General features: G+C 42.3%; 1 protein-coding gene across 9 annotated transcripts in view; it reads right to left on the bottom strand.

The window, feature by feature from the left end:
- The window catches only part of ITPR1 (inositol 1,4,5-trisphosphate receptor type 1), a 393,174-nt gene that overhangs the window by 17,582 nt on the left and 349,704 nt on the right, over positions 1-25,888 (bottom strand). For all 9 annotated transcript variants that reach the window (XM_078152159.1, XM_078152160.1, XM_078152161.1 and 6 more), the window contains 4 exons: positions 24,955-25,047; positions 23,956-24,095; positions 23,095-23,260; positions 21,281-21,441 (listed from right to left, as the gene is read on the bottom strand). In XM_078152159.1, the coding sequence (XP_078008285.1) occupies positions 21,281-21,441; positions 23,095-23,260; positions 23,956-24,095; positions 24,955-25,047 (560 nt within the window). The remainder of the gene's footprint in view (positions 1-21,280; positions 21,442-23,094; positions 23,261-23,955; positions 24,096-24,954; positions 25,048-25,888) is intronic.

Here is a 25,888-nt window from a genome sequence, read left to right as displayed (position 1 = left end):
AGGAAAGAAGACTCATCTTCCTGAATTCAAATTTGACCAGAGACACTTACAAGCTGTGTGACCCTGGATAAGTCACTTCACTCTATTTGCCTCAGTTTCCTCATTTGTAAAATGAGCTGGAGAAGGAAGTGGAAAACCACTCCCGTATCTTTATCAAGAAAACCCCAAATGGGATCACTGAGAATTGGTTACAATTGAAAAATGACTAAACAACATGTATGTAACAACATATATGTACTCGCTGTCTTCTCTGTTAGAAGATCCTTGAGAAGAGAAACTGTTTTCCTCTTTGTTTTTGTATCCCAGACTCTCCTAATTCTCTTGGAAAATACCCCTAACTGTGGGATGGGAAGAAGCAGACCTACACAAGGGCCTCCATCTAGAGGCAGGAGACTTTGGAAATTTTCACTAAACAAAGTACTCTAAGAAAATTTGAGGGAGCAGTTACTCTGTGTGTGTGTGTGTGTGTGTGTGTGTGTGTGTGTGTGTGTGTGTGAGAGAGAGAGAGAGAGAGAGAGAGAGAGAGAGAGAGAGAGAGAGAGAGAGAGAGAGAGAGAGAGAGAGAAGGGGATAAGATATCAAGGAAGGCTTTCTGAAAGCATGGAGAAATTGGATGTCTGAGCTGGGTGTGGAAGAGATGACTTTCTATGAAAAGAGAGTACATTCTAGAGACTGGGGGAGGGAGGGATGGGTTTGTAGAAATGCCCTAAATCAAGGGAATGCAGGATAAGATCAGGGAAGAGCTTATTAGTCCAGTTTAGCTGAAATGGAGAATAGGATAAAATTAGGCTAAAGTCAGATTGTAGAATGCCTGAAAGGCCAGGCTAAGAAATTGAATTCAAACCATCAAGGTTTTTGAGCAAGGGAATGATATGATCAGGCCAGTGACTTAGGAAGATGATTTGGGGAACCATGCAAAGGATGGATTTGAGAGGGTGTAAGGTAGGAAGGTAGGGAAACCGGTTTGGATGTTATTCTAATAAAAAGCAGTCCAAGATGTGTCCTTGAAGGTCTGGTAATCTAGCTGGAGAGACAAGTCACCTCAATATAGAAAAACAAAAGCACCGTAAAGTAGGATGAACCAAGTATCACATGAGTGATGCGGACAGTAAGTGCTAACAGTATTGAGAACAGAGAATGATACAAAGGATGAGAGAGATGAAGAAGGCTTTAAGGTGGAAGTGCAAGAATCCTATGACTAAGGTGGGGTGGGCGGAGGGAGCTGGAGGGAGGAGGAAGTACAGTCTAGGCATAGGGAATAGCTTGAGTAAAAAGGATGTAGGCAGAGAAGGGCATGGCCCATTTAAGGAACAATAAGTGCATCAATTTGACTGGAGGTCAGGATTTGTCAGGAATTTGAATTTTACCCTCTGGGCAAGAGGGAGCCACTGAAGGGCGTGTGATCCAGGTCATTGTGTACAGATCTGGGTTTCCAGGAAGACGGTTGCAATAGTGGGCAGGACTGGGACGGACTCACAGAAGAGACCTCTGAAGTTACATGCTCCAAGAATCCCCTCTACCTGATGGTTATCCAATCTTTGCTTGCAGAGCCTTCAGTGATGAGAAACTTACTCCAGCTCCTGAGGCACAGCATTCTACTTCTGAACCACTGTAATTATTACCAAAAAATGTCCTGAGAGCAAATTAAAACCTGCATCTCAGCAACATCAATCCACTGTTTTCAGTTCTGATCTCTAAAGCCAAGCAAAACAAGCTTCTTCCTTCTTCAGCATGACAGTCCCTCAGATCCTGAAGATGGCCATCATCTTCCCCCTCTAAGCCTTTCATCATTCAGGATAAATGTCCCTAATTCCTTCAAATGATCATTATAAATAAGCAGGATGATTCTCAAGGCCCTTCACTGCCCTTTTCACTTTCCTCTGCATATCTCAGCTGGTTAATGTTCTTCCTAAAGTCTGGTGTCCAGAACTGAACACAGCAGTCTCTATGTGGCCTGATCAGGGACATGTCCAGTGGGCCCATCACCTTTCTTGTTCTGCACAGTATGCCTGCATTAATGGATCATGACAGTTTTTTTGGTTGCCATATTACACTGTTGACTCATAGTGAATTTTTGTCCACCAAAATGCCCTGATCTTTTTCACGTACCTCCCCCACCTTATACTTGTAAAGCTTACTACAGTAACTCAAATGGAAGACTTAATCAGTTGTGGTCTTCTAGGGAATGGAAAGGAAGGAATGAATACAGAAGTCATTAGAAAGTAGTAAGTGACAGGGCATTTTTTTAAACTGAATTGGGGAAAGGGAGGAATGAAGGATGACTAGGCTGATCTAACTCATCTGTAATTATCTTATTAAGTATTTGTATGCAAACAGTTTGAAACTAAATTGCTTGAAAAAACGTTTATCTTTTATACTGGTTACCATAGTTTCCATGTAGTCTTTAATTCTGTTAGTTTGCCTAACAAAGTCGGTCTTTATCAGCTATACAAATTTCCACTTTAAATAGAGTATAAAAATGAAGGGATACTACTGAAAGGTTCCAAATAAATGAATAAACCCAGCAAGATTTAGGTCAGCGCGCACCTTAATGCCCAAGGAAAGGTTAACACCCCTCATTCTCAGGACAGTTGGTTAAACGGCCACAGACAGAAGGGATTTAATAGCCTCTCTGTGCCTCCGCAGGCAACTCCCTCTTCTTTCCGATGGGCCCCAAAGCAGAGATGGCAGAAAAGTTTTCTTGTCTTTGGAACTGTAAAACAAACCACGTCCAGGCCTTCTGTTGTATGACGGGTTCCTCAGTATTATGGTGGTGGTGTGGACGGCATTGATATCGATGCCGCTCACCCAAAAAGCAGTTCAGAAGAGAGAACTAGGCAGTCTTTTGTAGTCCTCACGTTCCCCTTTCCTGATCACTATAAATATTCCTTCTCTCCTCTCTTACCCCTGTACAACTCCCCACCACTCTTGCCACCTGCTGTACCTCTTAATCTAAAAAACAAAACCACCCAGAGTGTCCATAAGCAAGGTGCGGTCTATAAAAGATGCCGTGAAATATAATGTCCAGCTTGTTTTTCCATGGGCAGCTGACACCCCACGGTCTGGGAGCCTGGATGCTATGTGCCCTCTCATTTACTGTATGTCACTGGCGGCTGTCTAGCGAAGCTTGTGAGGAACACTGAGGGATCAAGCCTTACTCTAGTAACTACAGCCAGACTGATGTTTTGATTTACACAGTGAATTTCCACTCTCGTGCTGGAGGACTGACACTCCCATGGATGTGAATCCCTTTGAAATCATCTCTCTCTACCTAGGGAGAGGTAGATTTTTGTGTTTTGATCCCCAGCCCAAAGAGTATGGTGTTTACATTTCTGTTTAGCCCAGCCTATCCAACAAAACTTTACTGCAGACTTCCCAGGCACAAACAACTGCTGCGTTACTCTGTCAGCTAGGCTGTTCACACACAGATCTCCAGCCAGTTAGAGATTCCAAAGCTCTACCAATTTGCAAGAAATCTACTTTTAATGTCTATTCCAAGGTCAAATACCATGTCTCTGTGGCTCAGCTTCAACTCAACCTTTTGTGTGAAAATCATTTTAATTAGAGGGGATTTGATTTCAGAGTTGAGTTCATCATTTGGTGTGTGTGAGGCTTACAGATGCACTAAGTGGAGGCTGCCAGCTTTATCTGCCACTCTGGGTCTCTGCCTTCCTCCTTCCCCCTCCCCTCACTGCTGGCATCTCACATACCAATGGCATTATGTACTGTCTGCCCTGGTCCTCCTACAAGCTGAGGCATCATGATCCAGCCTGTGCAGTTAACTCCCTCTTCCCGTCACAGTGAGAGCTTCCTCTGTCAGAGCAGACAAACGGACCAAAGCCACAGGCGGAAACGGGCTAACCACAGGGGCTGGGGTTCTGGTTAGTTCTTTTCTAGGTAAAGTTGGAAAAGTCCCTGTAAACGCCAACATTGAAGTTGCAGACATGGGGGCGGCACTGACCAGCCTCTCAAAATGTCCATGATTGGAAGAGGGGGAAAGGGTGGAGAAAAAAGGAAGTTGTATTGTGTGATGCAAATATTATTCATTCTGAGAAGTGTTCACTCTCCCTGGGTTCAACTGAAGAGGCTATTCTGAGAAAGAACCATGACTGAGGTAACCTCCTCCTTAGAAAAACTCACGCCTAAGTGCAGGAATTTATTTACAATCTTGAGAGTACAGAAGCATAAGAGAAAACTTTAACTGTTGCACCCACGGCTACAGAGCCTGTGCAGATAAGGCTGGGATGTTTAGCTTGGTAAGGTGTTTTGTTTGTTTGTTTACTTTGGTTTTTAGTAGTTCAGGGGAAACCAAGAGGTCATGAAATGAAGACTTGCTAGGGGTGGGAGGAGAAATGGATGATTTGTTTCTCTCAGATCTCTGTCTCTCCCTCTGTCTTTCTCTCTGCCTTGGTCTCTGTCTCTGTCTCTCTCCTTTCTACCCTGTCCTTCCCCCTCCCTCTTTCCTGGAAGATTCCATTGAAGCTAAACTAAGAGTGGCCTTTCATCCAAGTGGCAAATGCGACTTCTGCATTTAAGTGACTTCAAGCTAAAAACACACATTTTGCATACCGAGTGAGAAGACAATCCAAATTCTCCATTGGATTTTTACTGTGGCCCAGTAAATACTTTAGATTATAGGAAGGACTAAAGAAACACCAGTGAATAAATCCTACCTTCTCTCAATTAACAGATATCTTCAGAAGGTGCCCAGAGGTTAAACAGGATACATATTTCTATGATGGCATTTATCCTGTTTAGTGGGGAAATCACAAAACACCTACAAATTTACAGCCCTCATCCTTCACTGTGAGCTGGCGAAGTAAACTGTTCCTATCATATAGCCAAAGGGCAGAAGAAAAGTAATAATTCTGGAGCTCATTTCTCTAAAATTATAGCTGGAACAGCATTTGCTTCTCTAGGTTGGGGATACAAGTAATTATCCAAAAAATGCTAAATGACTCTGAAATGACCATTTACGAAAATACTGCCTAACACGGTTTGGTATTCATGTAACAGGGGTGTAGGGTAGTGCAGTGATAACCACTATATGCTACTGGTTCATTTTCCTTATTTATTCTCATCCCAAGGTCCTAGGGCAATCAAGGATTATGTCTTTATATTTCTTTATTAATTACTAAAACCGAACATTTCTCATTAATTAGCTCCGAGTCCTCTATCCCTGGTTACTAAATATTATTTGTTTGATAAACTAGAGAAAACTCTTCCCATAGCTTTACTCACCTCTCTTTTCATATAAACCCCAGACTTAAATAAACATCACCATTCCTGCTAGGCTATTTATTAGCAGTGTAATCCACAATAAAACAAAGACAGAGATACACGTCTACATTATCAACTATGAGAAAGGACTCAGTCAGAGTCACCTTTACCTGTTACTAAAATGGTGGACTTCTCAATTCTAGAGGCACAGTCCCACCATTCAGTTGCTTCAGGGTAACATATGGAGTCTTTTCTGAAAAAAAATTTTTTCCATGCTTCTTTGTAAGACAATGGTTAAAGTTTTATCTCTCAGCAAATAAGCTTTCTTATTCCTTTTCCTTTGCCCTCTCTTCAAATGTTGAAGTTTTAACAGTTTCTCCAGAATGACAGTTAAAACTCCTTTTCTTCTCACAGATTTCTCAGAGAATGACAGTTAAACTATGGCTGTCCAACATTCCACTGCTTAAAGATGCAATAATTTTAGCGACAATCTCTGTGGGAGAGACCACGGAAACTGGAGTTACATTACTATTCTACACTCTAGACAAACAGGCCTATTTGCTATTAACAGGGAATATTCCATCTCTCATCTCTGTGCGTGTGCACAGGCTGGGCCCCATTCCAGGCATGCAATCCCTTCTTCATTTCCAATTCTTAGAATCCTTGGCTTCCTTCAAGAATTAGCTTAGGTATTACCTTCTACACAACCATCCTTTCCTCATCCTCACTTCTAGTTCTTAATAATGCTTTCCCTCTGATATTGTCTTGTATGTACACACGTGTACATATACCCACAGATGTATGCATAGACATGCATGCATATCTATATACAGGCACACGTGTGTATATATGTGTAAATATAAAATCTGTGTATACTTTGTTTTTCCCCTATCAGAATGTGAACTCTTTGAAGGCAGAGGCAATTTCATTTTTGTCGTTGTATCTTTAGTACCCAGAACAGGGCCTGGTACAGGGCTGGCACCTAATCAGACGCTCGTTGAATGGAGACTGCTTAATATTTTCAAAAATGCTTTCACATATATGCTCACTGATTTCCTTCCTTTACCCACTCTAGGCAGTGGAAGTATAGGGATTATTTCTGATTTACAAATGAGTACGCTGAAGCACATACAAGTGGCTTGGTCCAAGTCTCGTTGGGTAGGACCTGGCACTAGTGACAAAAGTGAGGACGAGAATCGAGCCATCTTCACTCCCAACCTGATGTTCAATCTACCAGTCAGCTTATTGACTTTTTTAGGAGGGGGATGGTGAAAATTTAAGTTTCACAAACTACGCAGATACATCAAGGTTGCCTGCTCTCTTCACAAATTTAGGTGTCAGTCTGGTTCTATTTCTTCAGCTCTGAGTGGCATTACTAAAATAGGATGTGTTATATAAGCAACAGCTGGGCTGCAGTTCCTAATTACCAGCCCTGGTTAATGGCTCTCCTTGGATCAGCTAGTGTGGCACAGATGGGGCAGGGACTGTCAACAGTAATGAACCACACCCATCTCTTACGAAATCCCGAGGAAAATGAAACACCATTGTTCTCTGCAGTTGGTTTAGGGTCACAGGTGAAGGAAGAGGCTGGCCCTTGTGTCAGATGGGCTAGACCCAGGGTGCTGGAGAGGAAGTAGGTACGAAAGGAGAAGAGCTAGTGTGGGCTGGCTTCCTGGCACCAAGGCCCTGGCCAATCGGGACCCTTGATCACACAGCACCTGCTTGCCAGACAACTACCACCCCATGAGTTTATCCACCCACCACAGGGGAAGTGAGCTTTTCACACCAGGCCAATTCCAAGCCATGTAAATTATATTCTGCTCATACAATTTCATGAGTAATTTCAATTAGATAATTTTCTTCTCCTTTTCTTCCTAGCTCAGCTATCACGATACTTTTACCAACTGGCAGCAGCCCTTAAATAAAGCTTTTCATCTTCAAAGCACTTTACAAACATCACTTAATTACACTTGGACCACTGCTATGTCCTGGAGTTGCTGCGTAATTTAGATGGATTAATTTAGGCAATGGACAGTTTGATAAGATGCTCTGAGATTTAGAGATATGCACAGATACATACATGTAGGGTATCTTACAATATGACACTATTTGATAGAGAACAGAAAGAAGGCAGGTTAGTTTTAGACCTCACAAGCAGATTTCAGGCTCTTATGAGGGAAAGGATTATGACATTTTAATGTGTCTCCTCCCATGGTGAGAGGCAGTGTACCCTAGTGGATAGAGCCAAGCCACTCAGTCAAGATGACCTGGGTTCAATTCCACCTCTGATTCCTACTGGTTGTATTGTCTTGGGCAAGATATTTAATTTCTCAGTAACTCCAGAAACTCTCCTTGAAGACTTCAAGTTACAGAACAGTCCCTGATATGTATTAGTAGAAGGAATTTCCTTCTACACCAATGACATTATAGGCCCTGATCCTCTCCCCAAAAAGGTGCCCAATCCCTCCATGCCCCATCCCTCTGTGCCCCCTAACAGATTCCTTCACCATAAGAGGTGCTCTGTAAATGCTGAATTAATTACAGGGTGGTAATTTTCAGGAGGTATCTAGAAGAAAGTGTGGCAGTGCCACTTTTTAATGACTCCTACAGTCATTAGGACTTAACTTTTTGTGTGTATCATAGAGCCCCTCTGGAATCTGGTGAACCTTATATGCTCCTTCTCAGAATCGTGTTTTTAAAAGCATAAAATAAAATACCTAAGACTGCAAAGGGAACTGATCATTTGGAAATAGAATTGTCAAAATATTAAAAAAAACCAAAAAAACAACAATCTCACAAACCTTGGGTTAAGAACTCCTGCTCTAATGTATACCCATCAAGAAATGATTTAAGATTGCACTATGAGAGAATTCTGGATAAGGTACCATAAACTCTTTTATTCTCAAGCTTACAGATCAATTCGCCAAACTTTTTACCTCCAGGAGGCTGCCCTCACTGCTTCCTATCTCCCATTCACCCAATTTGTGCCTTCTCCTTACACCCTGGCCCTACCTAATCCACTGGTCATCTGGTTGGTCTGGGCCTCTTTCATGCCCAGAGTCCCCCTTGTCTCCTTTCAAGACTCCATGAAATGTGACCTGCTCTTTTCCATAACTCCTCCTTAGAATTTGAGAGTTATCCTCACAGGTGTGGCTCCCAGCTGGGCCCATCCTGGTGTCTCCCGAAAAATGAGCATTTTGTGTCTCATTTTGAAAGTTTGGCCTTCAAGTAAAGTTTAGTTGTTAATTTTAAAGTTAGGTTTAAGTTGAGTTAGTTTGATGAGTAAAAAATATGTCCTCTATGACTGAGTATTCAATAATGTTCATCTTTGAAAAGTAAAAAGTAAAATTGCCTGGGTGTACACCCTGATAAAATGTGCTGGGCACATATGGGATCAACTAATTCAATCAGCTAATTCAATCAGTTAACTTTAAAGATGAATAAGCAGGCTCAAAGATGTGGTAACTCAACTCATCCCAAGTCACCAAGGGGCAAAGCCTGGGCTAACACCTCTGTCTGCTGCTCTTTAAACGTAAGTGAGTATGACTGCCGCCCGACTCCAACATATCCACATGTGCTCTGAATGCAATGCAAACTTTTTGGAAGCAGGAAGAACAGTGCTGATTTGGGGCCTTAGTTTTCTAGCACTTCATGCCTTGCACAGAGAAGGCATTGTAACCAATGTTAGTTACACTCTGAATTTGGAGGATTGATAACGGAAATAAAAATGAATTTTAAAATATTCTTTGGTCATTCATTCTAGTAAACTTTCTCATGCATGCACACACTCATATATATATGTATACATAGACATATGCACACATATATATATATATATATATATATATATTCTTTATTTTAAATGAATCCATTTGACAAAATTTTGAATATTACAGATTGACAAAGGAAGTCAGTGATGCCTCCTATGGAAGGCACTTTCAGACTGGCACGCTTTGCCAGTAGATTTAATGCACAGAGAATAACATAACCCAACTTCATTCGCAGTCGTGGTTCCCAGGGGAAGATCACAGAACCAAAGACCTCTGGATAGAAGAGACCTCAGAAGCTGCCTAGTCTTAACCCTCTCATTTTCTAGATGAGGAAACTGAGATCCAGGAGTTATGTGACCTATCCAGGGTCACACACATTGTGTCACTGGGACCGAGACTGAGGTCCTCTGACTTCAAATCCAGGACTCTCCCCTTGGACCCTGTTACCTCCTTATTGATGATGTTAAACAACCCTGCCAGGTGGGCAACATAGACAAACTACATATGATGAAATGGAATCTCAGAGAAGTGAAATAATTTGCCTAGGGTCACATAGCTAGTAAGGGGCAGAGCTAAAGCAAATCCTGGTCTTCCCTCTCAATCTCCTCCTGCTCCTGTCTCCTTCCCTAGTGGGTGTTTCTCTGTACACCTGACTCACCCCCATTTTAGCACAAGGATTCCGCCAGGACAGCTGATGGGTGGAACCTGTGGACAACAAATACCTGGCAACCCTCCACATGGGTTAGGATGAAAGGGCTGAGAAGAAGGAGCAGAGAATCCATGTGAGAGGAGGGGTGGGGGAAGGGCCACGCATCATAATGAAGGAAAGGGAAGGGCTTCAGCACATGGCAGCAGGGCATAGTGATGACATCATACCCTCCGGAGGACAGAACGGATTCTAAATCTGGGTGGGGAAGCTTCAGCTCTGCCACCTCCGATAGGAGCCCAGCCTCGAGCTTGCTCCCCCGCTCCCCACCTCCTTACAAAGCAGCGGCCAATGATGCCGACACCGTTTCCAGCAGCCAAGGAGCCAATGCCAGATCTTTCTCCCTCTGATATTAACTTGGCTGTGGTGCCATCTCATTTCAGAAAACTTTCTGGGACTAGGAGTTCCATGGAAGCACATGCCATACTCTCGCACATAGTAAGGTGCTTTTATATGGAAGATGAAGAAGATGGCATTTTAGAGAGCCCAGGTCTCAAGCTGTCAAAAGCAGTAACCATGCAGCCTCAAATAGCAGCTTCTCAGGAATCTCACACAAGGCACTCCCTCCCTCCTGGATCGGCAGAGGAATTCCAGGGTAGAAGTTTCAACACTATTCTACATCTGCACATAAGCACAAGAGTGGACAATTTCCTGGATCCTTTCCCCACTGCCAGGATTCTCTTTCCCTTTCCCTGAACAATTAAGTGCAGCTCACAGTACTTTTCATCTGTAGCCTAATAAAATCCAGTGCACATTCCCACGTAGGGCCACAGGGCAGTTCCACAGTCCAGTTTAAATTTTCATGAAAACTTCCTCTCCCATAAAGGCTGTTCCCAGTTCGTTTTTGGGGTGGGGAGGAGGCAGGGATCCTCACAAGAGATGAATGATTTGTCTGTTTCCTTCTCCTCTCTTGTTCTTTAGACGATACTACTGCTCTTTGAACAGTTCTATCAGCCACAATCTCCAGGGGCCTGCTTTTCATCTCACATTACACAAATCAACCAGACATCAGTCTCTGTTTCGGCCACCTTCCCACCTTCGCCTCTTGCCTCTTCTTATCTCTGCCGAGGAGTTCAATCATTCTCCCTTACACTGAAAACAGCTAGGCGGCACAGTATAAAGATGCTGGGCTTGGTGGCCTGAGTTCAAATCCTGCCTTGGAGCCTGTGTCCTTAGGCAGGTCATTTAAACCATCTGGGTCTTCGTGTTTTCATCTGTAAGATGAGAGGGTTGGACCAGCTTGTACCAACTTGTGAGAACTGATTGTTAAACTTTCAATGAGAGCATTTCCACCTCAGAAATTGGCAAATGCTACAAATCCTGGCTTGATTTATTGTTTTGTTGATGGTCTAGGCTTAAGAAAGCGGGCGGAGAAAATGCTGAAAACGCAGAGTAAACGTAAGAATGGGTCGTGTTCACGCATTTTCATTTGTAGAGCTGGCTGTTAGACGTTGACCAGCACAGACCCCTCTGCCATTTCCACCTCCTGCTCCTTGTTGTCTTCTCTGGGGCCAAGAAGAAGAAATCAAATCCCTCTTCCATGGCACAGCCCTGCAAACGCTTGCAGACGGGTATCATGCTCTGTTTCCCAACTCTACTCCCTTTCTCCAGTGTTTTCTATCTCTCTCCGCTTTTCCCATTTACTTGTTATAGTACTCAGCACCTCAAAGATGTCCACCCTTGGTTAGAAGATGCTGAAATATTCACTACTACACCCTCTCTCCCCTACCACCCTGAGTTTCTTTCAAAGCAGAAGTCCAGACAATGCCAATGCCATCTGTACATGATTACTTTATCCATGTTACCCAGGACTGCACGAATGTATGTCTCTGCACTCTTAGAACTATCCTGATTATACAGATGCAGTGCAAGAACCCTACTATCTTTTATTTTTTCCCCATGCTTATATTATTTTTCCCTTTGCAAGACTGCTGCTTTGGTTATTCATTTGTAGAAGTTTCTGAACTAAGTGAATTCAGTGTATCATAAATAAATTCCCCACTGAGGGAAAACACTAAAGAAGGTAGGTGCCCAAAGCAGCAGCAGAAGTATCTAAGAGAAGGGCCATTCTGTGAGAAAAGGCTGCACTGGCTTGGAAGGGTCATAGATCAGCCATTCTAATGTTTTAATTATTAGGGAGTTGTACCCAATTCCGATTAGTCATCTGGGTGTGGGAGTTGGTGTCTGGTTGTGGTTTAAGTGAATCCATCCTTCCCCTTTTATTTATTTAAGACACATACACCCCTGTCACCTGATTTTACCGGGTGACTATCAAGCAATTCAAGTGGACCATTAAATTCTGTTTGAGAAAAAGGTAAGAAAATGTCAGCTATCAAATGTTTAAAGCTTATAATTAATGGGCTTCCCAGAAAACACTTTGGAAGAGACAGTCCCTGGTCTTTGCTAAACTTGGGTCATCTGAATGAACATCTGCTATTGCACATGAGTAGCAACCCTGGCAGAAACTCTGAGAATTAAAATCCACTGAATATATTAAGCTTCTTTCTTGCTGATTTATGGTCACTTCTGGATTAGACAGTGAATCTCTCTCAAGAGATTACTTCAACCACCCACACCCTCTACCCGCAGTCTTTTTCTCCCTTTTGGGGAGTTGCTGCTTTCTTTGCAATGGCTAACCCAGCACTGTTGAGGAGGTGAAAAAGCCTGGGAGGAACAGGAGCCTGGGAGATGTGCCAACCTGAGTCTGGGAAACCAGATGTGACCAGAAGAAGACCAAAGTCAACAGACTTACTCCAACCACGAAAGTTCTCAGTATGCAATGTGTGTCTAAGTGCATGCCTATGTCTGTTTGCCCTGCCCTATCTGTCTTCTTTATGGGCACAAGTCATGTTTCCTATATGCCAGCTCTGAGTGCTCCATACTCTATTGATTTTATAATAGTTCTGATGTAGTTGTGGAAATTCAAGCTAACTTGGGGAGGCAGCACTGCAGATACATCAAGCTAGGACAAAACTGAGAGATAAGTAATTTACTGTGCTGAAGGAAGGGACAAAGCTTTCTAAGGAGAAGAGCGACCCTCTGGGTCATTAACAGCTTAGGAGGTTAAGACCTTCTGCTGAAAAATGAGTGACCAACATTATGTCTAACTATGTCCTTCAATACACAAGTCCTCCATCCCTCCAAAACATTCCTTTAAAAATCAGGGCATTAGCAAACAAGAATCTCAATCTCAAGAGCGAGTAGAAGGCTGGAATCCATATTAAATTAATAAATAATTGTGTCAGATTTCAGTTTCTGTCCTGTCTTCTTCAAAAACAGAAAAACTCTGGAATAGCGGCAAGAGCATTGGATTCGACAGTCCAACACATGAGCTTTTGGGTCTGGGGTCTGGACCCTGCCACATGCACTGTATGACCCTAGGCAAGCCTTTTAAGCATTTTGGGCCTCAATTTCCTCTTCTGTAAAAAGAGATAGTAATACTTTTACTACATACTTCCCAAGATTGCTAAGACGTAGTCATTTTAAACCCATAAAGCTGTTAAGTCAGTTCTTATTATTCACCATCTGAGTTTCTTGAGCTTCTGGCTTACTGAGGGAATGTGGTCATTGAGGGCTGGCTTATCTCCTGCAATTGCCTCAAGGCTGTCACTTAAATATGGAGAATCCTGATGGACTGAGTCTTTGTTGCACTTCATAGACTTGATCTTAAGGCTACAATGCTATTACAGGTGACTTGGAAAAAGTGGAGAAGATGAACCTTCCTCCCTTCTTTTGAGCGGTGGAGGATCACGGGTGTGGAACATTCCATCTGCTGTCAGATAGAGTGGATTGCTATCGATGAACAGGTTTCTTTTCTTTATTTTTCAATGTTGCTACAAGGGACGACTCATTAGGTATAGTAGGGGGAAAGATATGGCTCTAAATGAAGGTGATACAAAACCAAAACAAAACAAAAAGCCCATCATTTAAAAACAAGACAAAACAAGAAAATGGAAAAAAGTGAAAAGAATTGCTTCAGGCTCCCTCCAATGTGTTACCCTGAGTTGAAAGTAAAATATAGTGGAGCATGGACTTCTGAAATCATCCTCACAGCACTTAATACAAACCTTCTTACAATTAACAATAGTTATGGCAATGGTAATCTTATCAGTTGTAAAATATACAAAAACAAAATACAAAGTGTTGTGTAAACATGTATGGCATGTTTATATACATTATTATTATTATTATTATTATTAAAATGGTTCCATGATGCAGACTGCAGCCCAGCCATGCCGCCATCCTCAGCAAATCTTGTCCATGTCTTCCCACAAATCTCCCAAAGGGAATCTACTTATTTTTCTAGCAGCCTTTTAGTTCTCAACTTTTACTCTTTTTGGGGATGGGAAGTAACATTTGGTACCTGAACTATTTAATATTAATGAATATAATTATATGTAAGTTTCATACTCTTCTAAGACAGTTCTCTGAAAGGAATCCAAAGAGCAACTCTTATTGGGAGAGGAAATGCTAGGGCTTTTTCAGCTTTTGCTTACAGAGAAGTGTAAGAAGTCATTCTTCAGGCACATGGGGCCATGAACAAAGGGCACCTTTCTTTCTTCAGAGAGTGAAGCTGTGGGATAGATATACTTCACTACAATGGGATGATCCACTGCAAAAACTCAAAGGGGACATGTCCCTACCCTGGCCGGTCACAGTTCCACCTCTAGACCTTCTGGAAGGGAAAAAACCATACAGAATCTGCCAATAAGGTAATAGGGTTCCTACAGATTGTAATCTAAGGTGTACCGCCACACAGAGCCTCATGGTAACTACCAAATCCATTTCTGCTTTGAAAGAGAGTAGTGATCTATTACAATGTGCAGGATACTAAAGAGGGCTAGTGATAGGAATGTTGCCATCGTCTCAGAGATTTCCTTCTGAGCCCCATTTCATATGCTACCCTTGGTGCACTTGCTCTGCTAGCCAAAAAGAACTCCTTTTCATCGCACACTATTGTCCTGACCTCCGCCACCTCCACTGTTCACCTGACCCCTGCACTGGGCCTGAAGACCTGCCTTCCTCCCCACCTCTCCAAAGTTTCCTTCTTCCTTCAAAGACCAGTCTACCTCTTCTCATGGCTGAAAATGATCTCTCTCTCCTCTCAAATATCTTAGAGCACTTTGTCTAGACCTCTCCCCCACACTTGTCCTAATCTCTCCTTTCCATCATACTTATTTCTTTATCTGCTTTGTTCCAGCTAAATGGCCCAGTGAATAGAACATTGGGCGCGAAATCGAGAAAACCTGAGCTCAACTCTGGCCTCATAAATTTGCTAGCTTGCCTGCCTCAGTTTCCTCAAGTGTAAAGTAGGGATAATAACAGTGCCTACTTCTCAGGGTTGTTGTCAGGATCAAATGAGATAATATTTGTAGAGCACCTAGTGCAGTGCCTGGCACAAAGTAGGCACTTAATAAATGCTTGTTCCCTTCCCCTTGCATCCCAACTGTTAGACTGCAAGTTCTTTGAGAGCAAGGCCTCTCTGCCATATCTCTATTTGCATCTGCAGAATCTTGGGCAAAGCAGGTGGTTAATAAGATGTCTGTTGGATTGAATTGATGGAATGAGCATAATGACATCCATTTTTCTACTGGCAGGACTCCTAAATTGCTATTGTCTTACAGATTCCAACAGTTGGGCAGGGTGACCCTTGGGAAGAGAGTGATCTAGGATAGCATGGTCCACAACAGCCCTGGAACCAGAAACAGCCACATTTCCTGCCCCTGTTCTCTCTCCCATTCCACTTTCTGGCTGGCTATGTTATGTAGTCCATACACCAATGGATCTCTGACCTCATTGTATGGGCCAATGACACAAACTCCACCAATTCATACTGGTACATCCTAAGGGACTTTCCTCCATGTGCTCCTGTTAATCTACTACAGGAGGTCCAGCCACTTCTAGAGACCTTCCTGGAATTTTCCTGACCTTTCATCGATATCAGTGGAAAATGGAGGCTGTTTATTGGTCATCCCTTGCACCCACCACATGACTGTCCCATAATTTTCTCCTGCCATTGTTGATTTCTCAAGTGACCTCTTAGATATGGTTTCTCTCATATAATTCCTCATTTATCACATGACCCAGCTTGGCTGCACCCCCTATTCACTCTCACTCTTTCGATGCCTTACAACTTCCATCCTTCTAAGACCTGTATGACGAGGTATGGCATGACTTGGAGTCACACCTCATCACCAGAAAGAATGCTGATATTAAAATATGGACCTATGTTTCCATAAGAAATTGCGATTTCCCAGAGGCAATCAGCCTACTCTTTTCCTGTTCACTTCTAGGCCCAGCTCAGTATCCGTTTTCTGTGTCTCAGGTTGTTCATGCGACTACACATTATAGCCTGGAGGAAGCATGGGAGTTGGGGGGAGTGGACTGACCTGAAGTCAGAAAACCTGAGTTTGAATCCTGCCTCAAACACTTATCTGTGTGATCCTGGGCAAACCCCTCTCTCAGTCTTCCTCACCTGTAAAATGACGATAGTGATGAGAAACAAGATGTATGTAAGTCACTTTGCAAATCTCGAAGAGCCAACTCAGTGTCAGCCATCATTATTATCTGAAACACTGCTTCCACAGGACGCTAGGCACCTGTGGTCAAGTTCAGTATAACCCTGACTTGGCAGCTCCAGCCCAGTGTCCTCAGGGCAAAGAAGAAGAGTGAGAGACCAGCCAAAAGGAGGGGAGAGTGGGACAAAGATGAGAAATTCTCTTCAACGTCAAAATTCCAAACAATCGAGCTGTCAGCATTGTCACAACACACGATTTCTTCAAATGCTGCTTCTCATCTCTGGGAGTGAGAGTTCTCTTTGTCCCCCAGGAAGTGATAAGAGCTTTTCTAGCTCCACTGGACTCTGGAGCTTCCATGGACACTGAGCACTTCGCAATATACAACTGTGCCAAACTGGAATAGGGCACACCAAGAGCCAATTAGCAAAGAAAAGCTGCAGAGCTCTCGGCAGGCTTACAACACGCCTTTGAAAGGAACCCTCAACGTGAGAAAAAATGGTGAAGATGCCCAGGGATGAAGGGACTTGGTTTACTGGATTTAGCCTTAAAGATTCTTACCGGGGGTTCATGAACTTTAAAAAAACCCCCCAAAACTTGATAACTACATTTGTACAGAATTGGTTTCTTTGGCAATCCTGTGTTTTATTTTATGCACTTAAGTACATTCTTCTGAGAAGGGGTCTGCAGGCTTCACCAGACTGCTGAAGGGGCTCAAGACCCCCCAGAAGGTCAAGAATCCCTGCTCTGTGCCATCCTCTCACACAGTATGTACTTGCAATGTTTCCTTAGGGCAACTGTGCATCTCCACTACTACAGACAATTATTAACTATGATGTCAGTCCATTAACTGGGTGATTTTCCTCGTGCAGAACTGGTTTTGAAGATGTTTGGCAGACACAGATATTCTCATATATTCAGGGGCATCTGGACTCTAGTCTTTACAACAATCCTATTAATCACCAGGCAGAAGTAGGCCAGCACAGGATGGGGCACTTTCTAGCACTTTGCCTTAAAAGTCACTTTCAGCAGAGAGGTAAGAGGTCAGTCAGTCCCTGTGAAGTGGCTCTGAGGGCGTATGGGAACCATTTTTCTTTAAAGAGCAGAGGTAGGGAGGCTAACAGCAGGCCTTTAATAACAGCAGTTCTTTAATAGATCTTCCATCCTTGACATCACTCATTTGCCCACCCTCTGTCACCAAACCAACATTAAAATAGTTCCAGCCTAGATGGGAGCTAGAGGGGCATTCCTCTGGGGGGTGACAGGTAGCTGGTTTGCTCAACCTCTTCCAAAGGCTCCTGGGGTACAGCTCATACGGCTGTTCTCCACACCCTTACCCCCCAGCAGCTGGTGACTAAGCCTTACAGCCCTGAAATGGCTCTGGGGAGCTGGTGCTTTAGCCGGCTCCCTCTGCTTCCCTCCCAGGTGACCCCCGGTGGCCCTGGCAGTTTTGTCAGCAGCCTCCACCTGAGTTGTGTGGTCCACATGAGCTTTCCCTGCTTTGTGCTGAGAACCAGTGTTGAAAGATTCACTGAACTTCAGCTTCCTCTCATAACCCCCACCTACTACACAATACACAGCTTCCTTACATTCATATTTAGGATTTTTCTAGCACCACATTTTCAGGCTGATGTGGAGATCTGTTCAGCCAAAGAATGGCAGGGATAGTAAAAGCAAATTTAGCCAGAAGTTGGCGTCTTCAGAGCACTGTCAGTGTGGTGGACAGTCCATTTGAGTCATTCTGGAGGCAGGGGCAGTGGTAGTGTTCTCAGGCCACTAATCCCCTATCAGGTGACAGCTCACAAGACTCCTGTGAGTCCTCATTATTGAGGCAGAAACCCGGCACTCAGCCAGAGGTTTCAGTGACCCCAAAGTAACATGGTTAGCAGTTAACCTCACAATCAACCTCCAGAAGATTTGTAGACTGAGATACTGGGTGTGAACACTGTCTTAGAGAAGAAAATGAAAAGAACTTTGCATAACAGACCATAAAGACTTAGGACAAAGAGGAAAAACCAAGGATTCTTCTTCCATGTGCTATGATATAGATCAAGGACCATATAATAACACATACATCTACATGAAAAGCAGAGAGGACTTGAGCTAGCCTTGGAGCCGGCAGGAGTCACCCACAGCCCACCTGATCTGTTTCTATTACAAATCTACCATGTTAATGTACGCATGCATGCCTTCCATCTTCTAACGTCATTTCTTTTTACAATGTCGTTGTCATCGTACAAATTGTTCTCTTGCTTTTGCTCACTTCACACAAACTTCCCATGTTTCTCTGAAATAGCCCTTTTGGGCATTTCTTATGGCACAATACTCTTCTTACCTTCATATATTACAATTTGTTCAGCCATTCAGCAGTAGATAGGCACCTCCTTCAGCTTCCAGCTGTTTGCCACCATAAAAAAGAGCTGCCATAAAAATGGTTTGTCCATATCACTTTTTTTCCTATTTCACGGATCCCTCTGGGTACAGGCCTCATGGTGGTATCAATGGATCAGTAACTTCTGGGGCACAGTTCTCAACTGCTTTCCGGAATGGTTGGATCAGCTGCACTAGAGGTGTATTAATGGGCGTCTTTTCCTGCAGCCCCTCCAACATATATCATTTTCCTTTTTTGTCATCCTTGCCAATGTGATGGGTAGGATTTTGAGGCTGAACCTCAGAGATGCTTTAATGTGCACTATTCTAATTATTAATGGTTTGTAGCATTTTTTTATATGGCAGTTGACAATTTGAATTTTTTTCCTTTGAAAACTACTTATTCATATTCTTTGACCACTTGTTAATTAGGTAATGGCTCTTAGAAAAATAGGACCATTTTCTTATGTCTTAGAAATGAGAATTTCATCAGAGACACTTGATGCAAAGATTTTTTTTCCCCCCAGTTAATTCCAATTTTAGCTGCATTGGTTTTCTTTGTGCAAAACATTTTAAATTTATAATCAAAATCTTCTGCAATTCTATCCTTTGTTTGGTCATGAACTCTTGTCCTATCCATAGATTTGAAAGATAATTTTTCACATGTTCCTCTAATTTGTTTATGATATAACTTTTTACATCATGTATTTAGAGCTTATCTTGGCATGTAGTGTAATGTGTTGGTCCAACTCTATCTTTTCGGTGAGGCAATCAGGGTTAAGTGATTTGCCCAGAGTGACACAGTTAGTAAGTATCAAGTGTCTGAGGCTGGATTTGAACTCAGATCCTCCTGACTCCAGGGCTAGTGCGTAGTCACTGCACCATCTAGCTGCCCCGAGTTGGTCTAAATCTAATTTCTGCCAGATTGACTGCCCAGCAGTTTTGATCAAATAGCCAGCCAGTTCTTAACCAGTACCTGGGGTCATCCCATATTTCAAGGTCAATATTAATCTTCCTTATAGATCTTTTGCTGTTGGTATCTAAATCACTTAGTTTATACCACATAATTAAACCATTATTATCTACTGCCTTGCTCTGATTTTAATCATTTCCTATTTGTCCTAACTTCCCAACAAAATTGTAAACTCCTCAAGGAGAGGGATGTTTCATATTTCTTGGTTGCCCTACACACTGCTTAGCATAAGTATGGACACACCATGATTTATACTTGCTTATCTGACTCTAATGCTTCCTACGACAATGGTCAAAATCATCTCTTCCATAAATCATTGGCATTGCTTATGCTTAAAAACCTACAATGGTTTCCCATTACCTAACATGACCAAACCTCCTCCTGGCCTTCGAAGCCTTCACTTGGTTGCCATCAACCAACTTCTTTCCACTCAACAGAAATTGCCCAAATCAGCCAAACTTATCTGTTTGCCAATCACCCTGTACCTTTGTGTTCTTTCTTCTCTCTGCTAATCTATGTCTTCCTTTTGCACCATGCTCAAAGTTACCTTCAGGAATCCTTTTCTGATTTAAGAGTTGTTGTTCAGTCATTTTTCAGTTGTGTCTGACTCTGTGACCCCATTTATGGTTATCTTGGCAAAGATACTGGACTGATTTACCATTTCCTTGCCCAGCTCATTTTACAGATGGGGAAACTGAGGCAAAGAGTTACGTGACCTGCTCAAGATCACAAAGCTAGTAAGTGTCTGAGGTCAGATTGGAACTCAGGTCTTCCTGGCTCCAGACCCGGAACTTTAATCACTTTGCCACTTAACTGCCTGATTTAAGGGTACCCAAATGCTTTACTCCTTTACTTTCTTCTTCACTTAATATTCAGTTTGGGTTATAATAATTTGGACTGCCTTGTACAACCCTTTGAAACTTGACAATTTTTTTATGACTTGTATTCTCCGTTTTCTAAACTAAGTTGTAAGCTACTTGTGGACAAGCAATGACCCCTTGCTCTTCCTGGGGCTAGGATAGCTCTCTGTGGCATTTGACACAGGAGTGCTCCAAAGCAAATGTATTTGAACCGAAAGCCTGCCACCTATAAAACAAGAGCTGCAGTTGAGCTCGTCTACATATGAGGTTTTACACTCACCGCCTGTAAAAAGGGAGGTAGGGGTCATTTGGGATAATGTTTCATCAGTCAGCATGTATAAGTCTCCAGAACCCTGAGGGGAAGCTAGTGAGTATCTTAGCTATCCAAATATAATGGCCTCCTGCCCTTCTCAGAACAGATGAGTTTAAACCACAAAGACTACCTATGTCTACTCCTTTCACCATCTTCTTCCCTGCTCCTGAGCATCTTAATGAGGTTTAGACCACAGGTATGAAAGAGCAGCTGGCTTGGTGACTTCTACAATCCCCCACAAGGCCCTGCAAAAGCCTTGATCACTGAAGACTCATAATGTCTGCCTCCTCTTTTAAGCATCTATCAGTGTTTCCAATCACTGAGAAAAGCAATATTGAACTCAAATACTGCTCTTCACATATCCCTACCTGTTAACAAAACATCTACCTGAAAGACTGTCTCCCCCACCTCCCCAGGCCAGATGAAAATGTCATCAGGCTAAATGGTTCTGTTCTAGTGAGACACTGATTCATGGGAAGCAGATGTAAACATGCATGCCTCCAGAGCTGGAACCAAAAGGCAAATATGCCTTGAAGTGCATTTCTGTACTCACCTTGATCATTTCCGCCACGTAACTTTCTGGCCCTGTGTACTCAGTAGAATCCTTCACCTTGACCAAGACAATGAAGCACAAATAATGCCACATGTTGTGTTCCTCTTTAATGTGCTCTTCAAAAGTGACCGTCTTGTTATCAAACTTGTCTCTTTCTAAGCCTAAAAGGAGAGAAGGAAGCCACTCTTTAGCACCGAAATAAGCTCTGTTTGCCCTATAAATTCCACCTAAAATATGAATCCACTGGGCCTTCCAGTGAATCCAATTATATATTTGTACATATATTGAAACATAATGCAGGTTTAAAAGGATACCCCAGACATGCAGATTAAAGGACCTTTGAAATCATTTGGTTTAATCACCTAATTTTTTTTACCAGATGAAGAAACTGAGAGGTTACATGTTTTGTCCCAGATGACAAAAGAAATAAGTAATAGAGCTAGGATTTGAATTCAGATTCTCTGCCTCCTAAACCAGTGGCCTTCTCACCATTTCCTGCTGACCAAAGATTAAACCTACTAAGTGAAAACCGCTCATGCTATACTAATTATAGCAGACAAACCACTGGTAGATTTTGTGAGCATGTCTCATCTTGAAATTCATTAACTGAAGCATTTATTGAGCACCTATTACATATAACTGCCTGTGCTAGGAACTTGGGGAGACAAAAATATCTCTGAGACATGGCCCCTGCCTCGGGAAGCTTACAATCTAGTAGCCATCATTACTTTTGAGAAGATCAACTTACAATACATCTAAATATATCCTCATTAAGTTCCAAGTTCCTTATGAGCTTGAAGCACGCTTTATGTTTCTGTATCTTCCCAAGGCCCTCCTCCCTCAGCGCTGACCAAAATAGTAAGCAGATACTTAAGGAATGGTTTTTGATTAGACACTCCATCTCTCCGCTCCTGGCACTTTCTCCTGGCTGTCCCTCATGTCTGGAATGCCCTCCTACCTCCACTCTGCCTACTGACCTCCCTGGCTTCCTTTAAGTCCCAACTAAAATTCTTTCTTTTACTAGAAGCCTTCTCCATCCCCTCTTAATTCAAGGGCCTTCCCTCTGCTAATTATTTCTTACTTATCTTGTACATAGCTTGATTTGTATATATTTGTTTGCATGTTGTCTCCCCCGTTAGACTGTAAACTCCTTGAGGGTAGGGGCTGGTTTTTGCCTCTTTTCATATCCCCAGTGTTTAGCACAGTGCTTGACACATAGTAGGCACTTAATAAATGTTTACTGACTGACTGATTGATGGGGGGGGGATGAGCAATACCTTTCCTAAGGATCTCTGTTGTGAAATGATAATTATTTTGCTATTACATAAAAAATGTGTAAGTTATGGTCTGGATACTTTCTTCAAAAAAATTTCTGAGAGTTCAGACCTACATGCATTATCTTTTTCCCTCTGAATCTGTTTAGGGGCAAGAGAATGAAAATAGAAGGTCCAAATTCGGGGAATAACCACAAGGTTGGGGCACATGATGCAGGGCAGATCCCTCAGCTTTGCTCCTTAGAACTGCTCTGCTGTTAGAAATGTAGTGGTGATGAAAACACTGTTCAGGATAAGTTAGGAAAGGCACTGGATTTCATCCAAGAATATTATTTGCTCTGAGGACAGATGATGAAGATATAAGTGTATATAAATAAGAGGACAACCAGAGCATTCCATGCTTAGGAAGTCCAGGGACCATCATCTGGCATGCCTTCAAAGCTCAGATTTCCCCAGGACTCATCCATCCCAGCAGGGGTAGCTCCAGGCTGAACTGGGCCTTCCTTCTCTTGCTAGCTTGAAGGGAGCACCAAGACCCACCACAAATAAAGCAGGTGGTCTTTAAGATCTCTTCTTTCTTCTGCTTTTCACTCCTTAGGTCGGCAAAGGTATCAATGATGACCCCAAAAATCAGGTTAAGGACAATGATGATCACCATGAAGAAGAACAAGAGGTCATAAATCACTCGAGCAGCAAAGAGAGGCTCCTGGGAGAAAAGAAGTGTCATAATTAATTCCAACCATTAGTTTTATCGTTTTAGTTTTGACAGCTCTGTGGCAAAACAGCATTAAGAAACCTTTAACAAGCTTATGCTAGACATTTCTACCATCAGCTGTCAGTGCAAACTGAAACTTCTGGTGCCCATTAGTATCTTTCTCTCCAGCTACAGAAATAAGTGAAAACCATTACTTTCTACAAAGCTGATGAGATTTGGTTGAATTCTACAACTGTTTCTTTTTTTACATATCTCTATTACAAATCATTAGCTCTTCTTTATACCATCTGACATTCAGTAAATAATTTTTGGGAGCCAAGATCTTTGGGAAATGGATCTCAGGCCTATGAACCTGATGACTGCTATAAATGTTGCAACTGTTTATACATACATACATACATATACACACACACACACATACACATACATACATATATTTATACACATACATATATATACACACACATATACATAATAAAAGCTGTCCCTCTGGAGACTGCAAATTTCCAGATATGACTTTTAACAGGACACAATAGAACAGTCTTTTTGGAGAAAGTATACACAACTGGTCACTGAACCCCATTTACTTGGCTCCCTCCTGTTTTCTTCAGTATACATTTCATCTCACTTACTGTGCACTATCACCCACCCACGTCTCTCTTCCTTCCCCTTCCATATTAATTTACCTCTTTGGATGGCTTCCTGAGCACATCTCCTACTCCACCCCCACTTCTCAGTCCATGACTCAGCACAGTAACAATACACATCAGTAATGTCTCACACGTATGTTCCTTATCTTCTTCAATTTGCTCTGCAGGAGTCAGCTCTGTTAACATGGCAAATAATAACAGGTTTAAAGTGTGAGAAAATACATACCATGATTTTGATATTATACTCCTTGAATGCCATTTCACTAGCTGACAGGCACGAAAGGAAAATACATTCAGAAACCAAGGGCGAATGATCCACACATCTCCATCCAAAATGTGTAACCATCAACAGCAGCATTTCATATTTTTAACGACAGTAGCATTAACCACTAGTAACTTCCCCTGCTCAGTTCCACTGGTATCCTTTCTTTGATGACATCTACAAATATTTCCCACCTTTTGAAATCTATAGGAGTCCGGTCCCAGTCCCAATACTGACTCACTGTTCGACCTTAGGCAAGCTGCTCAATGCCTCAGTGCCCAGTGTTCTCATCTGTCCATTGAGGATACCACTACTTACTATTGTGAAGTTGAAATCGCATGTCCGTGAAAGCTTACACTGTAAAGGTTTCTGTAAATATAATGTGGGCCTTCTTGTATTACATTAAGAGGTCATTTTCATTCCAAAGAGACAGTACTATGTCAACAGATCATCTGATCCTTTCACATGCAGTATTCCTGCCCTTTCCTCAGCTCTCTCCTCTAAAGCACCTCCCCACCCACTAACATTTCTGACATTTGCCAGCAGTTTCATTTTTAAGCAGAGAATCTGCTCCAATCTGAACCTATCTGGGGCCTCAATTTCCTTACATGTAAAACAAAGGGAGGGGGAGCTAGCTGGTCTCGATGGTTCCTTCCAGCTCTACCATTCTATGAGCCTGTAAGTTTTACCTAGCCTTAGATGTGGGATCAAAGCCTCTGAAGCAAATCAGATTCAAGATGAGATTTAGAGGCTACTCAACTCAAAGTGCCTACCTTCCGTGGGCACAGGAGAAGAACAGTTTTCCCCAGCCCCCAATCGACACACATCAGAATACAGGAACTCTCCCGCCAAACTTTCACTGGTGTCTGTAAAGACAAGGTTTATGGTGAATGGGCTGAACACACATTGCCAAAATGCTTGAAGTCATTAGTTCATACCCCATTAAACAATTCTCTACAAAGAAAAGTCATGTAACTGAACTGTAATTAAAATGTAAGAGTTGTAATGTACATACTCATTTGAAAAATGCTGTCTCTAGATGAAATACACAAGCCAGAGGATGTGAATTTCTGCATAGCTCATGAGAAATACTGTACTCACTAGCCTGCCTCTTCTGCTTTAAAGAAGCTCTCAGATGGACACTACTGAACATGCACTGTATCAAGCATGAGCTATCCAAATTCTGCATCTAGCATTGATACTGTAAGTTATCTCTATCCCAGAACAATGGACTTCAGATTTTCATGTTGATCATGAAAGGTGGAATGAAGTTAGCTTCAACTGGTGGGATGAGAGGGTGTACCCACAGATAAGTAATCTTTTAAGACACTGAAGTTGGAAGAGAGGAAACCAAAACTGTGTGCAAAAGTTGGTCAAAACATTGTGTGCATTTCTTGTGTGGGGAGCTACTGTAAAATCTGCAAAACAAACAAACAAAGACCCACTATGTGGCATATGCAAATTGTGACAGTAAAAAACTTGATCCTTACTGAAATCCATGAGTTCTGTGAACCTACTAAATTAAGGTTCAAAATCATAATCAACCTTGGAAAAGTGGACACAGCACAGTCTTTGAAACATGTGAGTTCAAATCTGCTTAAAGGATTTACTATTAAACTCAACTCTCTAGGTGTTCAGAAGACATAGTAACCTTAGTTGTGTCACTAATTTTGTTGAAAAAAAATCCCCCAATTTATATTTATATAA

The sequence above is a fragment of the Phascolarctos cinereus genome, unplaced genomic scaffold (assembly GCF_003287225.1).
Source record: "Phascolarctos cinereus isolate Bilbo 61053 unplaced genomic scaffold, phaCin_HiC Scaffold_4;HRSCAF=312, whole genome shotgun sequence".
Lineage (NCBI taxonomy): Eukaryota > Metazoa > Chordata > Mammalia > Diprotodontia > Phascolarctidae > Phascolarctos > Phascolarctos cinereus.
This window is presented reverse-complemented; position numbering and strand designations above follow the sequence as displayed.